General features: G+C 38.0%; 1 protein-coding gene across 3 annotated transcripts in view; it reads left to right on the top strand.

Moving 5' to 3' along the window:
- CCSER2 (coiled-coil serine rich protein 2) overlaps nt 1–16,560 on the top strand; it is a 179,400-nt gene that overhangs the window by 21,195 nt on the left and 141,645 nt on the right. For 2 of the 3 annotated variants that reach the window (XM_043476206.1, XM_043476208.1), the window contains one exon: nt 16,361–16,549. In XM_043476206.1, the coding sequence (XP_043332141.1) occupies nt 16,400–16,549 (150 nt within the window). In that variant the 5' untranslated portion in view covers nt 16,361–16,399. Of the gene's footprint in view, nt 1–16,360; nt 16,557–16,560 lie in introns of all 3 variants that reach the window. The other variant, XM_043476207.1, reaches the window with a different exon arrangement.

The raw sequence follows: 16,560 nt of genomic DNA, 5'->3' as shown, positions 1-16,560 counted from the left end.
ATTGTTTTCCTCTATTTCTTTGCAGTGATCAGTGAGGAAGCCTTTCTTATCTTTCCATGCTGTTCTTTGGAACTCTGCATTCAAATGGATGGACTCAATCTTTGCTTTTCTCCTTTTTCTTTAGCTTCTCTTCTTTTCTCAGCTATTTGTAAGACCTCCTCAGACAACCATTTTGCCTTTTTGCATTTCTTTTTCTTGGGGGTCATCTTGATCCCTGCCTCCTATACAGTGTCACGAACCTCTGTCCATAGTTCTTCAGACACTCCATCAGATCTAATCCCTTGAATCTATTTGTCACTTCCACTCTATAATTGTGACAGATTTGATTTAGGTCATACCTGAATAATCTAGTGCTTTTCCCTACTTTCTTCAATTTAAGTCTGAATTTGTCAATAAGGAGTTCATGGTCTGAGCCACAATCAGTTCCTGGTCTTGTATTTGCTGACTGTATAGAGCTTCTCCACCTTTGGCTGCAAGGAATATAGTCAATCTGATTTTGGTATTGACCATCTTGTGATGTCCATGTGTAGAGTCTTCTCTTGTGTTGTTGGAAGAGGGTGTTTGCTATGACCAGTGTGTTCTCTTGGCAAAACTCTATTAGCCTTTGCCCACTTCTGTACTCCAAGACCAAATTTTCCTGTTATTCCAAGTGTTTCTTGACTTCTTACTTTTGCATTCCAGTCCCCTATAATGAAAAGGACATCTTTTTTGGGTGTTAGTTCTAGAAGGTCTTTTAGGTCTTCATAGAACTGTTCAACTTCAGCTTCTTCCACATTACTGGTCAGGGCATAGATGTGGATTACCATGATATTGAATGGTTTGCTTTGGGAATGAACAGAGATCCTTCTGTCACTTTTGAGATTGCATCCAAGTACTGCATTTTGGAGTCTTGTTGACTACAATGGCTACTCCATTTCTCCTAAGGGATTCTTGCCCACAGTAGTAGATATAATGGTCATGAGTTAAATTCACCCATTCCAGTCCATTTTAGTTCACTGCTTCCTAAAATGTCAACGTTCACTCTCACCATCTCCTGTTTGACCACTTCCAATTTGCCTTGATTCATGGACCTGACATTCAGGTTCCTATGCAGTATTGCACTTTACAGCATCAGACTTTACTTCCATCACCAGTCATATCCACAACTGGGTGTTTTCTTGCTTTGGCTATTTCTCATCCTTTCTTTCTGGAGTTACTTCTCCACTGATCTCCAGTAGCATATTGGGCACCTAACCAACCTGGGGAATTCATGTTTCTGTGTCCTATCTTTTTCCCATTTCGTGCTGTTCACGGGGTTCTCAAGGCAGGAATACTGAAGTGGTTTGCCATTCCCTTCTCCAGTGGACCACATTTTGTCAGAACTTTTCACCATGGCCTGTCAGTCTTGGGTGGCCCTACGCTGCATGGCTCGTAGTTTCGTTGAATTGCAGGAGGCTATGGTCCATGTAATCAATTTGGTCAGTTTTCTGTGATTGTGGGTTCCATTCTGTCTGCCCTCTGATGGAGAAGAATAAGAGGCTTATGGAAGTTTACTGATGGGAGAGACTGACTGAGGGGGAAACTCTATTGTTCTGATGGGTGGGGCCATGCTCAGTAAATCTTTAATCCAATTTTCTGTTGTTCTGTCAGTGTTGTTTGACCTGAGGCCAAACTATGGTGGAGGTAATGAAGATAATGATGACCTCCTTCAAAAGGTCCCTTGCAGGCACTGCTTCAGGCCACTGCTGAACCCCACCTCCACCAGAGACTCTGGACACTCACGGGCAAGTCTGGAGCAGTCTCTTTGGGGTCACTGCTCCTTTCTCCTGGGTCCTGATGCATACCAGGTTTTGTTTGTGCCCTCTAAGAGTCTATTTCCCCAGTCCTGTGTAAGCTCTGGTGGGTCTATGTTGGGTTAATGGCGACCTCCTCCAAGAGGGCTTATGCCATACCCAGGTCTGCTGCACCCAGAGTCCCGGCCCCTGTGGCAGACCACTGCTGACCCTTACCTCCCCAGGCTACACTCAGACACAGTTCTGTCTCAGTCTCTGTGGGTTCTCTGGGTCCTGGTGCACACAAGTTGTCTGAGCCGTCTGAGGATCTCTGGCGCGTGTGGGGTTTGATTCTAAATGTGATTTCACCCCTCCTGCCATCTTGCTGGGGCTTTTCCTTTGCCCTTGGACATAAGTTATCTTTTTTTGGTGGGATCCAACATTCTCTTGTCAATGGTTGGTCAGCAGTGAGTTGTAATTTTTTAGTTCCTGCAGGAAAAGATGAGGACACATCCTTCTACTTCGCCATCTACAAAAAGCAGCCCAGAAAGCCAGCTTCCTAAGTTAGAGTTAATAGTTTGCATTAACTCTTCTGATTTATGTAGTGCATTTCTTTTAGTGGTCTTCCCTGGTGGCTCAGAGGTTAAAGTGTCTGTCTCTAGTGCGGGAGACCCAGGTTTGATCCCTGGATCGGGAAGATCCCCTGGAGAAGGAAGTGGCAACCCACTCCAGTATTCGTGCCTGGAGAATCCCATGGACGGAGGAGCCTGGTAGGCTACAGTCCACGGGGTCACAAAGAGTTGGACTGGACTGAGCAACTTCACTTTCTTTTAGTGCAGTCTAAGATTACCTGTTGTATGGCTTTATCACATTGTTAACCCTTTTGAGCACATCAACTGAAATTGCTAAAGTTAAACTAAGGCCCAACTTTTATTTCCTTGAGATATAAACACATTTTAATTTTTCTGCAGTAATGTATTAAATTGGCTTAGAGACTTGAGATAGTTTGAATGACTGAGATTGGTGGGTATTCTTTCCTGTCTAAATTGTTTCTTGAAGGTACCAAGACAGACTGCTAGTACATTATTTGACTTTTTCCTATCAATACTATAATTCCTACTTTCCTGAAATAGGATACTATTTTGATATTACTTTCAGCTAAAACTAATAATTAGGTGGTAATTATAACAAAAGTTTAGAAAGCTTTTTTTTCCTGAGAAAAATCTTATGTAACTAACATATTTGAAAGTAGACTTAAAAATAAATGCATACTTTGTTTTTACAGAGACATGTCTTAGAATTGAATTATAGTAGTGTCCAAACTTCAAGATGTTTATTTGAATACTTAGAAAGCTGTTTTCTTATAAAACATTATTTTATGTTTGTACAACCCAAAATAATAGACAGTATCACCATTGGCTGTTAGTAGTTAAATTCAGAAAGTAAAATTGATTGAAATTATTCTTTTGAATTAATATGTGAAAAGAATCAAGTTTTATTAGATGAACATTAAGGACATTTAAAGAGAATGAGGGAACTGACAAAGGATTAATTTCCAACATACACAAGCAGCTCATACAATCCAATACCAGAAAAACAAACAACTCAGTCAAAAAGTGGGCAAAAGACCTAAACAGACATTTCTCCAAAGAAGACATACAGGTGGCTAATAAACACATGAAAAGATGTCCAACACTGCTCATTATTAGAGAAATGCTAATCAAAAACTACAATGAGATATCACCTCACACCGATCAGAATGGCTATCATCAAAAAATCCACAAACAACAAATGCTGGAGAGGGTGTGGAGAAAAGGGAACCCTCTTGTACTGCTGGTAGGAATGTAAATTGATACAGCCACTGTGGAAGACAGTATGGAGATTCCTTAAGGAGCTAGGAATAAAACTATCATATGACCCAGCAATACCACTTCTAGGCATACACTCTTGAGGAAAACAAAACTGAAAAAGACACATGTACCTCGGTGTTCATTGCAGCACTATTTACAATAGCTAGGAAATGGAAGTAACCTAGATGTCCATCCACAGATGAATGGGTAAACTTTTTGACCAACCCAATATAGTTCTTTACATTGGCCACCATGTGACAATGACAATGTCTACTCAGGTCTGGGGAAAGGGGAAGTATGAGGGGAGCAGTTCTCTGGATGACTGACAGCCAGTATGTGAAGTTTTATGTATATGCAAAAGTTTGTTGGTAGGGTCTTTACATTTAAAAGTTTCTAAGACGTTGCAGTGGAATGTTTTATTCTTGTGTATTTTAACATATAATGTTCAGAACATTTTACATGCTGCACACACACACAGATACGCATAACTGAAACTATAGTGTCATGAAATACTTCCATGATGCATGATGCCTTCTGCTCTTTTCTGTTCTATTCTTATTGTTGAGTCTATAGCGAGGGCATCGATTAAGTAGAAAAAAACTGCTTTAGGACTATAATAAATCTATAATTTCTAAAATTTAATATAAAGATGACTCTGAAATGTTGCAAAATTAATTTAAAAAAATCTAGCTGAGCTTTATAAAAACTGCTGAAGCTGTAACTATCTTGGGTTCTACATTGATTTTCCTTATATGAGACACTTACAAAACAAAAATGTTTACATAAAATAATTACATTTTATAGTACTATTTCAGGTGTTAAAAACATTGCAGGCATGTTTCTTGGTCTAAATCCGCTGAATGTGACATGCCTCATTTCTTTGACCTGACAAATAAGACCATTACTACCCACAAATGGTATCACTCCATAGGAAGAGTCTGTCACCATTTTACAGTCTTTTTCTGCCTTAGTCTTTCATCAGCAGCTTGATTATAGAATTCAGATAAACCCTTTTGAGGTTATCTGCAACTTCTGTCTTCCTTTGCTGGCATTTTCCCTCACAGTGGTCCATTCCAGTATTATTTTGCTGTTGTTCAGTCGCTAAGTTGTGTCAGGCTCTTTGAGACCCCGTGGATTTTGTAATTCATCCCAAACAACAATTGTTTTTCACCTTCAGACAGTTTTGATTTTTATTTCTCAATTATATCAGTGTGAATTTCTATTTGCTGTTTTTCTCCTTTAGTAATCATTGCCTACTTGTATTTGTATTCTCTTCCAACATCTCTTTGCCTTTTATTTATTCTTTAATAAGTTTTAGATTTCCCTGAAGTTCACCTACTACTTCTTGGCAAAAACATGTCTTCTTTCATCTGTCTTGTCTCACTTAAAATTTCCCAGTTGTCATTTTATAACTTCATTTTTCTTTATTTGTTCCTTAGTTTCCTTTTAATGATCAAGCTGACTGGCTTCCAGTTCATTATCTCTCCTTTTACTTAAGATTTCTTCCCCAACTGCTTTTAGAATTTCTTTCTGCATCATTTGAATCAGACAGTTCAATTTCCAGTGCTCTAATGGCATGTTCCTGTATAGAGAATTGCTTTTCATTTTCCTGTCTTGGTTTCTTAGCCAGCTCTGATACCTTTAGGTGGTGAGAAGTATTTCTTAGACTTAAGTACAAGTGTTGAGTTCAGCCTATCAGTCATGTCTGACTCTTTGTGACCCCATGGACTGCAGCATGCCAGGCTTCCCTGTCCATCACCAACTCCCAGAGCTTGCTCAAACTCTTGTCTATTGAGTTGGTGATGCCATCCAACCATCTTGTCCTCTGTCGTCCCCTTCTCCTGCCTTCAATCTTTCCTAGCACCAGGAGCTTTTGTAATGAATCAGTTCTCATCAGGTGGCCAAATTATTGGAGCTTCATCTTCAGTCCTTCCAATGAATATTCAGGACTGATTTCTTTTTAGGTTGGACTGGTTTGATCTCCTTGCAGTCCAAAGGACTCTAAAGAGTCTTCTCTAACACCACAGTTCAAAAGCATCAATTCTTTGGTGCTCAGCTTTCTTTATAGTCCAACTCTCACATCCATACATGACTACTGGAAAAACCATAGCTTTGACTAGATGACCCTTTGTCCAAAACTAGAAAAAACCCAAACTATTACCTTTATATTCTCTCAAGTTATTGCCTTTTTCTTTCTAGTCTTTGAAAGAATGGGTCACATTTCCTGACTCCATTTCTTTGTCTTTTATTTACTCTTGAGATTTCTATAGTTAGTTTTCTGTGCCTCATCGTATCCCTTGAACCTCCTCTGGCAAAGGTGACCAAATTTGCAAACTGCCAAGGGGTGATCATTCATTTCAGTATTTAGTTTTTCTTTGCTTATCCGTGAAATTTGACACTCCTGCCTTGTTATCATTTTCAGATTCTCTTCCAGTTCTTTTCTTTGCTCTGGATTATGCGTCCTCAGCTGCCTTTTTGTTTTTGCTGTTGTTTTCCTCTCCGTTTCTTAAATGCTGGTGATACCCTGGACTGTGCCCTCAGTCTTTTTTTCCTTTTCTACATTTTCCCCAGGTGACCTCACCTGTTGCTGGTGGAACATTGACAGTTATCTCTACAGCCACAAATCCCAGATCTTCATCTCTCATTTGGACCTTGCCCTTGCATTTCATACTCCTTTCCATGGCTAGTAAACACCCCTACTAGCACCCTCTGTAGGTCCCTCAAGGTCAGCTTGGCATGCTAAGTTCATGGTCTGTTTCCCCATGTATATATAATACTTGCCTTCAATTAAAGGTACCACCCTCTGTTCAGCCAGACAGACCTGGAATCCTGAATCCTTTCCTCTCTACATCTAATCAGTCAATCAGTTATTCATCCATTTCCATCTCCTATACCTAATCAGTCAGTCAATTATTCATTAAATATTGTGCTCTCATTTTGTGTCTACAATTGTGATAAAGTTCTCAAAATTCAGTATTGCTGCTGATAAGTCACTTCAGTTGTGTCTGACTCTGTGCAACCCCATAGACGGCAGCCCACCAGGCTCCCCCGTCCCTGGGATTCTCCAGGCAAGAACACTGGAGTGGGTTGCCATTTCCTTCTCCAATGCATGAAAGTGAAAAATGAAACTGAAGTCGCTCAGTCATGTCTCACTCTTAGTGACCCCATGGACTGCAGCCTACCAGGCTCCTCCGTCCATGGGATTTTCCAGGCAAGAGTACTGGAGTGGGGTGCTCAGTATTGCTAATATCTTTTTTATTTGTACCTTTCCCCCTAACCTTTTTGCTAGAATTGTTGCCATCTTTCTTAGTTAAAACCTCTTATTCTGTCTCCCTTCTTTGATCCAAACTTCATACTGAAATCAGAGTCAGTTTTCAAAATTCAGATCAGATCATTGTTGTTTTCTGGCTTAAAACCCTTTGACTTCCTAACTGCCCATAAAGTGAAAGTGAAAGTGAAGTCGCTCAGTCGTGTCCGAACTCGTAGCAACCCCATGGACTGCAGCCTACCAGGCTTCTCCGTCCATGGGATTTTCCAGTTCAGATTCTTAATATGGCATTTAAAGCCTTTCACAGATTGTATTTTCCCCATTCACCTTCTCTTTTTTCCTGTGGCATCTTTGAACCCTGTTCACTACCCTTGTTTAATAAGTTTCCTGAATGTGCCATGCTGGTTCTTTGCTTTTGTTTATGCTCCTAGGCTGTATTGGTTCTCATATTAAGTGTCTTTTTATTATTTTCTATGTATCATTCGAGATTCACCTCAAGCATTGACTTCCTCTATGACACCACTTGTGAAAAGCCCTTCTGCCAATTAAGTGCTTTTCTTTTTGTGCCCTCATGGTATGCTCTCCTGTAGCAATTATAGTACTTTGTTGCCTTTTTCTTGTCTGTATGTCTTTTCTCTGTATTGGAGTGTCTGTTGTATCTACAGCCTCTAGCACAGCCTGATTTGTAGTCTGTTTCAGTGAAAGTGAAGTCGCTCAGTTGTGTCCTACTCTTTGTGACCCCATGGGCTGTAGCCCACCAGGCTCCTCTGTACATGGAATTTTCCAGGCAAGAATACTGGAGTGGGTTGCCACTGGGGATCTTCCCGACCCAGGGATCGAACGTGGGTCTCCCACATTGCAGGCAGACACTTTACCATCTGAGCCACCAGGAAAGTCTTTAAAAAGGCTTTCAAAACATGTTTGATGACTGAATTAATGTGTTCTAAGTTATTGCCATGATGAAAACTTTCCTTCCTTTGCCAGAGCATAAGCTCCTCCTGGCAGGCATTATATCTTAACCTATATACCTTATCTTGTCTCATTGATGCTTAATAAAAATGTGTTGTAGTAATCTGAGGTGGAGGTATGCAGTGATATATGTGGGGCTTGAGTTCTGTTAGTCCTAAGCTCAATAAGATTGCTCTTATATTCACTGGTCCTTATGTCTTATCTCATAATCAACTTATAGATGCAAATACTGTACCTAACCTTAATCATTCTGATTTTTGCCAAATCAAGAAAATTTGGAGTGCCAATACCTCAGGGGATTGATTAAATGCTGTTAACTAGCTTGAGGATTTTTACTTTTTAAAAATGTTAAAGGAGTTCCCTGCTAGTCCAGTGGTCAGGACTTCGCGCTTCCACTGCAGGGAATGTGGGCTTGATCCCTGGTTGGAGAACTAAGATCCAACAAGCTGTGCGGCCAAAAGAAAAAAAAAAAGTTAAAATATGACTATCCTAGTTCTATTAAAAGTTTTAGAGTAATTATCTCAAATACTTTGTAATTAAGTCACAAAAAGAGTCAGCATTTAAAGAGTACAGTCAGACTAAGACTGATTGTGTCATCCCATTTCTTCTGTAATTTATATATTTATTTATTTATTTTTGTAATTTTTTTAAAATGAAGTTTTAGGCCAAAAGTTACAGGTTCCTTGGAAAAAACCAAAAAGTTAGGTGTACATGGGTATGGATAGGGAATGAGATTCCAAACTGGAATAAATTCTTAAGAAGAAATCTATCAAGGAAGAGATTGGCTTCTTTACTGGGTTTAATAACGAAGTGTGGTTTGAGGAGGGGTGGAGAAAAAAGCTAGTGTCATGAATTTGGGTACCTGTTCTACCTAGGAAAGTAGGAGTTTATAAATAGAAGCTTACATTTGTGCCACGTTGTATGTTTTATACACATAGATGTTTATATTGTTGATTTGAGGTAAAACTAACACAGTTCTCAGAAAGTCACTGTTAAGGAATATGCTTTTCTTGCTTTCAACCTGCATTTATAAAATGCCAGTTATGTGCCAGCCACTTAATTTCCTCACTAAGACCACAGTGAGGAAACAAATGAGTGAAAGGCATAGTTTGTATTCTCAAAGAACTTGGTCTCCAGTGAAGGGAACATAAACCTGGAGTGGTCTGAGGAATGCTTCTTGGCTTGTTGATAAGAAGTAGGAGTCCACCTTCATTTGGATACCCTATGCAGTTATTGAGTTTTATCTGAACTAAATAGTAAAATTTGGAGAGAGAACTTTTGTGGTTTGGCCAAAGGAGCTTGCAGTTAGTTCTTCTTTACCTACTAGTATTCTCTTTGTTCCTTAAATTTAAGTTTCAGGAAGTAATATACTTAGTATCTACATTTAATAACATCATTTAATGTTCTTAAACCACAAATTCATTTTGAGACTTTGAATCCCAAGTTGCTTTGATTCCCATCTGCCTGAGAAAAAGTTGTAACTTGAGGACAGAAGGTTCAGCTTGACTTAAAAAACTGTGGAGTTTTGTGTTGAGCTTGGTGTGCACTCTTTAAAGCCATGAAGAAGCTGGAATGAAGTTGTATTGTTTTAAACCTTTATTTTTGAGGATGCCATTTTTGCTTATTTAATTGCTGTAATCAAGTCTTTGAATCAACTTGACATAGATGACAGCCAGAAAAAAACAAGGGAGAAGGGGATTTGGTTGAGTGACACAAGGTAAAAAAAAAAATTCTTTTTAAAAATTAAGATGTAGTTATCTGAATGTGAAAGCAAGTTTCCAGAGTTGACTGGTAGGGGCATGTAGTCATCAGCATTGTTGTTCAGTTAATTGCTCTTGGACCCTGGAATGAATTTATGCCTATGTAAAAGCTCTGAAATGCATTCAAATTCATACCTTCTAAAAAGCTACTTGAAAAACTAAAAAAAGAATTTGAGTAGGTGGTTCCTCAGATGATAGGGTAATGGATATGAAAGGAATTTGAAAAAGTGAAAGCTCTTACTTGTTTCTCTCTCTGCAAAAACTTTGATCATTACCTGCATTCTTTGCGGTCTTCATGCTTCTCCTCTAACCTCCGCTGTCCGGTGCCTTCACTCTTGTCCCAAGCTATCAGTAGACTTAGAATACTTCATTCCTTTGTCTGGAAGGCAGTCTGCATGGATCCTGAAGTCAGGTGGACTTGAACCTGAATTCTCTTCAGTAATTTATGAACTTGTGACTTTGGACAAGTGTTTCAGCTTTTCTGAATCTTGGTTTATCTATTTAAAATAGGATGAAATCTACCACCTTATATTAGGAAGATTAAGCAATTAACAGGGACAAAGTGATAAGGATGATACCTGTCATATAAGTGCTCAGTAATATTAGCTCCTTCTTTTCCCCTCTTATCCAATTGTGGATTCCTTGTGAAAGCAAAAAACTTTGATTTGCAATTTTTTAAATTAGGAATTTATAAGTAGTTTCGGGAATTCTTTTAAATGTGATTTGTTGTTCAGTTGCCCAGTTGTGTCTGACTGTTTGCGACAACATGGACTACAGCATGCCAGGCCTCTCTGTCTCTCACCATCTCCCAAAGTTTGCTCAAGTTCATGTCCGCTTCATTGGTGATGCCATCCAGCCATTTCATTCTTTGATGCCCTCTTCTCTTTCTGCCCCCAATCTTGCCCAGCATCAGGGACTTTTCCATTGAGTCAGCTGTTTGCATCAGATGACCAAAATACTGTAGTTTCAACTTCAGCATCAGTCCTTCCAACGAGTATTCAGGGTTGATTTCTCTTAAGACTGACTGGTTTGATCTCCTTGCTGTCCAGGGGACTCTCAGGAGTCTTCTACAGCACCAAAGTTTGAAGGCATCAATTCTTTGGTGCTCTGCCTTCTTTACAGTCCAGTTCTCACAACCATATGTGACCACTGGGAAGACCATAGCCTTGACTATATGGACCTTTGTCGGCAGAGTAATGTCTCTGCTTTTCAACACACAGTTCAGGTTTGTCATAGCTTTCCTGTCAAGAAGCAAATGTCTCTGATTTCATGGCTGTAGTCACCATCCACAGTGATTTTAGAGCCCAAGGAGAGGAAATCTGTTACTACGTCCACCTTTTCCCCCTCTATTTGCCTTGAAGTAATGGGTCCGGATGCCATGATCTTAGTTTTTTTAATGTTTGATTTTAAGCCGGCTTTTTCACTCCCCTCCTTCACCCTCATTAAGAGACTCTTTAGTTCTTCTTTGCTTTCTGCCATTAGAGTGGTATCAGCCATGTATCTGAGTTTGTTGATATTTCTCCCGCTTATCTTTTTTTTTTGCTTTAATGCATTTTATTTTTCATTTATTTATTTTATAATTGAAGGATAATTGCTTTATAGAATTTTGTTGTTTTCTGCCAGATATCAACATGAATCTCATTTACCTTGATTCCAGCTTGTAACTCATCCAGCCCGGCATTTCTCATGATGTGCTCAACATAGATTAAACAAACAGGGTGACAGCAGACAGCCCTGTTGTACTGCTGTCTCAGTCTTGAACCAATCAGTTGTTCCATACAGGATTCTAACTGTTGCTTCTTGACCCACATACAGGTTTCTGCCATACAGAATTACCATACTTTAAATGTATTATACTTAAGAAAAGATTACTCTTATGGAAAGTAACTCAGAAAATCTCAGGCATTTCCAAATCCTGTACCATGAATTATTCTTAGTTCAACATTAAATTAAAACTCAAAGACAACTGTTAAGTATTTCAGAGATTATATCATTAGATTGTGTAGCCAACATGTACTTTTTCAAATCGTTATGACTGCCTTTTTAAATTGCTTAACGGGGACTGCGTATCAGGTAAAGTGTATCAAAGACATCACAGCTCCTAAAGTGAAGCCGACTCACAATGTCTGCTTCAAAGTTATAAACAAATATAGGAGAGAGTTTCATGAATATTTGAAGACCAGAAGTTAGCTTATCAACAAGTGAAGTGATGGCATTCATAATGCAAGCAAATAAGGAAACTTTATAGCTGAGCTGTCAGATTAGCTTTGGAGAAGGCAGTAGCACCCCACTCCAGTACCCTTGCCTGGAAAATCCCATGGATGGCGCAGCCTGGTAGGCTGCAGTCCATGGGGCCGCTGAGAGTCGGACCCGCTGAGCGACTTCACTTTCACTTTTCACTTTCATGTATTGGAGAAGGAAATGGCAACCCACTCCAGTGTTCTTGCCTGGAGAATCCCAGGGTTGGGGGAGCCTGGTGGGCTGCCATCTGTGGGGTTGCACAGAGTTGGACATGACTGAAGTGACTTAGCAGCTTAGCAGCAGATTAGCTTTGTCTTCAGAAAGACCACGGTCCAAGATGATTGATATCATTTATGTTGCAATTATTTGTGCTTTTAGAAATCAATAAATATTCTTGGTAGGAAGTAGTACATTCAGGTTCTAATCCTTTTTTTCCCCCAAGTGGAAGCACCCTAAACACTCTGTAGTAACAGTGTCTTTCTTGTGGACTTGTGCCTGTCAGTTATTAATTCTTAAGATGTTCTTGGGAGATAACATATATTACCCTTATTTCCGACTGCCAAGTAGAAGTATAGAGATGTGAAAGAATGTTCCGTTCCTGTCTACTCGTGACTGGCAGGAGAATATTAAAGCCACTCTGACTCACAGATGACCCGCCAGAGGACAGAGTCATTAATGTGGGTTCTCTAATGATTTGCAGGATGGCCCTGATATCTGCTATTGTTACCAGTGTTCTTATGGTCATCCTGAAAGGATTTGTACGTGTGGAGTGTGTTTTGTGGTAAAGGTTATTATCAGAAAATGGGGATGGCAGTCAGCTGGCATAGGTATGCTGTCTCTTTTCCTGCTCATGGCAGATATTGCTGTTTGATCACAGATCTTTACTGCAGAGTCTAGATTTCACCTCAGAATCCTTCTGAATGGATTGCTCAGGGCCATTACCACAAAATGAAATGATTACTTTTCAGCCTTGACTTACTATTTATTAAATTAATTTTCACTAAGATTATGAGTTTACTTAAAAGTTGAGGATCTGTCATATTTGTGCTCCTATAGTAGGCACCAGGTATGCCCTCATACCTTCTTATGGGTCAGACAGACATGCATGCAGTTAGAAGACAGACTCAGCTCTATTAGTGGTGTGAAGGGAATAGAGAAGGATGCAAGATTAGTTTTAACTGGAAAGGTTTGTGAGTGTAGTGCTGTTTTACTTGGAGGGTGGGGTTTTCCAAGTGGTTTTCACAACTTTAGCAAGGGCATAGAAGGTAGAAAGTAGAGGATAGATGTTGAGGAATGATAGAAATGTATCTTGGCTTGAATGTACAGTACTGCAGCGATAGGGTAGAACCTAACAGAGAAGCTTGATCTCTGTACAGTGGGTTTGGGTTTTATTTTATTGTTCCTGGGCCACTTGTGGTTTTTAATCTGTAGAATGATATGATCAAATCTGTGCTTTGAGAGAATAACTGTTGACAGTCTGTATAGAAGTGAAGTGGAAATCTTGATAACGGAGGAAGCCTTTGTAGTCATGCAGAAAGAGGTGAGGGTAAGAACTAGAATTGTGAAATGGAAATGCTGAATTTAGTATAAAATTTTAAAGATAAAAATCAATGTGAAACATTAAATTGAGGTTGAAGTTTGGAGAGCTTGAAATGGTATCTGTTGACTAAAAGAACCTTTTCTGCTTTTTAATTCAGACTTCTATTTTATGTCTTTTTAAGTATATTCTTGTACTATTAAACTTAATTTTAAATAATTTTTAAGAACTTGTTTGATACTGAATAAATTTTTAAAAAATTTTAATGCAGTTTTTTGGTTAAAGCATTTTAAGTGGCAAATATATGGGCATATTTAAAGTACATAAGCAATAATGATTAAAAGTAAAAGAAGCCTTCTTTCCACCAAATTCTCACTTCCCTTATGGTAGTCACTATTAACAATTTTTTTGTGTTTAAATATACAGGTGTACATATATCTCTATGTGATATCTTTATCTGTTTATCATGTTACTTTTATAAAAATGGGAATCACTGTACAGATTCTGTAAGTAACAGAAATGAACATGTTCATTTACATGCCCAAAGATAGAGTCTTTCTGTAGCATACAATAACAAGAAGCAAAATATGCAAACTTGAAATTATTCTTAGAAATGGTGTAGCAAGCCAATGATTATCCATTAATTAATGGATAATTAATTAATATTAATAATTAATAATAATTAATAATTAATGGATTATCCATTAATTAATTTAGTTTGCCTAAGCTTTTGTTACCTTAAGTTTCTTGGAAATTATCTGTAAGCTGATGTTTAAGTATATATTTTCTATAAACATATTATTGTTGAAATAAAATGTTTGTTAGAATAGTCATTCAGTTTAAACAGTTTTGCATTTTCATAATCTCAAACATTGTGTATGAGTAATATTGGCTTATTTGATCAGTAAGCCTATATACATTTTAGAAAGTTGTTCTAATGTGATAGTCACTCTGCCTGCTTCAGCTTAGGTTTCAAAGCTGTGCTGATGATGTTTTCCTGGACTTTTCTAGGGCATGCCTAATCAGGTCTTTCCATCCAAACTCTAGTTTATTTATTAGTTTCCAAGTTTTATTAACTCACCACTTTTCTCTCATTACTCCTTCTAGGCAGTGTAATCAGGCTAGGAGCAACCACACTATACGGAATCTTTTTCTGGCCACTACTTTTTAAAGTTTAGAGATTTTTTGTTTAAGCATTTTCTTGTTTGATTGTAGCTGGTGGGTTTTTGGCTGAAAAATTACACACAGACAGACATACATTTTTGTATACTCTGTCCCTTTTATTTATTATTGGGGATAGGAAGTTCTGTAATTCTGTTTCACCCCACTATCTTTTATTTATTTATTTATTTTTATTTAAATGTTTGTATGATTTTCTAACTATGTACATTTGACATGACTAATAACTAACACATACATACTTTAGAAACTCTAATTCTTAAGGTCAGAAATTAGAATCAGTTTTTTTTCATTGAAAAAATAAAACCAACAAATTAAAGACAATGTCTTAAGATACATAGTTAAAAAAAATCAGTGACCCTAAGGCATGTGTTTTGCTTTTATATGAATTTTGCTCTTGTATGTGGTCTTATAACCACAGAGATCATATAGTGGCCATATTAAATTTTTGTTAGTGTTGGGACATCTTAATATTTTTAATATTTAATATTAATCTCAGTTGTAATGTCATCACATGACATATTGTAGTATAGTAAATAATTACTCAGATAGAGGACTCTGTTTCTGATTTTATGCTCTTGTGTGTACTTTGAACCTTTTTATTGTTTTTTTAATTACCTTTAAAATAAATCTTAAGAGGTTGAGATTAATGGATTAGCCACTGTTACTAAATCATTTTGCTTCTCACTCTGGCACTAACTGTAGTATATGTTTATATTCCTGGATAGATATACTTTTGAGATACTTTTAAAATGACAGCTGACATTTTATTCCTTAATGCCAGAATAATTTTTTTGCTGCTATTGGATTCTTTATCTGCATCCTTCCCATAAACTTTAATAATGAAAGTTTAAAGTTTTTGTAAGAGCATGTGTACTTAAAAACAACAACAGAATCACACATTTTTATTTTTAAAGGAGATGTTGTTTAGTCACTCTTTACGACCCCATGGACTGCAGGTTTCCCTGTCCTTCACTGTCTCCTGGAGTCTGCTCAAACTCATGTCCATTGAGTTGATGATGCCATCCAATCATCTCATCCTCTGTCGCCTCCTTCTCCTCCTGCCCTCTGTCTTTGCCAGCATCAGGGTCTTTTCCAGTGAGTTGGCTCTTCGCATCAGGTGGCCAAAATGTTGGAGCTTCAGCTTCAGTTTAGTGTTGATTTCCTTCAGGATTGACTGGTTTGATCTTGCTGTCCAAGGGACTCTCAAGAGTCTTCTCCAGCACCACAGTTTAAAAGCATCAATTCTTCAGTGCTCAGCCTTCTTTATGGTACAACTCTCACATCTGTACATGACTACTGGAAAAACCATAGCTTTGATGCTATGGACCTTTGTTGGCAAAGTAGTGTTTCTCCTTTAATGTGCTGTCTAGATTTATCATAGCTTTTGTTAAAAGGAGCAAGCATCTTTACATTTCATGGCTGCAGTCACTGTCTGTAGTGATTTGGAGCCCAAGAAAATAAAGTCTTCCTAAACAGAAAAATAATTTGGATTAGAAATTGGAAGTTGTGCTATAGAAATGTTATTTTCTGTACAGATTTGTAGTCTAATATTATTATTTCTGGATTTGCTATCATCATCCATAGCCAAAGTTTATACAAGTGCTTATAAAGATGTTCTTTATTTTCTTATAATATTGTTATTAATTACTGCATTCAGTAGTTATTAAGAGTTCTATAGGAATCATGAGTAGCATTTGGGCTTTCCTGCATATAATTATTTAAGAATATGCATTCATATTATGTGATAATCCATGTTATTATCTTTATTTAGGAATGTTTAATCTATTCTTTTGTCTCCTCAGATTCTGTCAAATTTTAAGAACAGATGCACCGTATAGCTCATGGAAGAGAAAACACAAATCAAGACTTTTTTGGGTTCCAAGTTGCCAAAGTATGGAACAAAATCTGTAAGAAGTACACTGCAGCCAATGCCAAATGGGAAACCTGTTAGTTTGTTGGGAACTTCCAAGAGTAGCAGCGTCAAAAGTTACATCAAAAATAA

Source organism: Cervus canadensis, chromosome 8, assembly GCF_019320065.1.
Source record: "Cervus canadensis isolate Bull #8, Minnesota chromosome 8, ASM1932006v1, whole genome shotgun sequence".
In the NCBI taxonomy this organism is placed as follows: Eukaryota; Metazoa; Chordata; class Mammalia; order Artiodactyla; family Cervidae; genus Cervus; species Cervus canadensis.
Note: the sequence above shows the minus strand (reverse complement) of the source record. Positions and strands in the feature narration are given on the sequence as shown.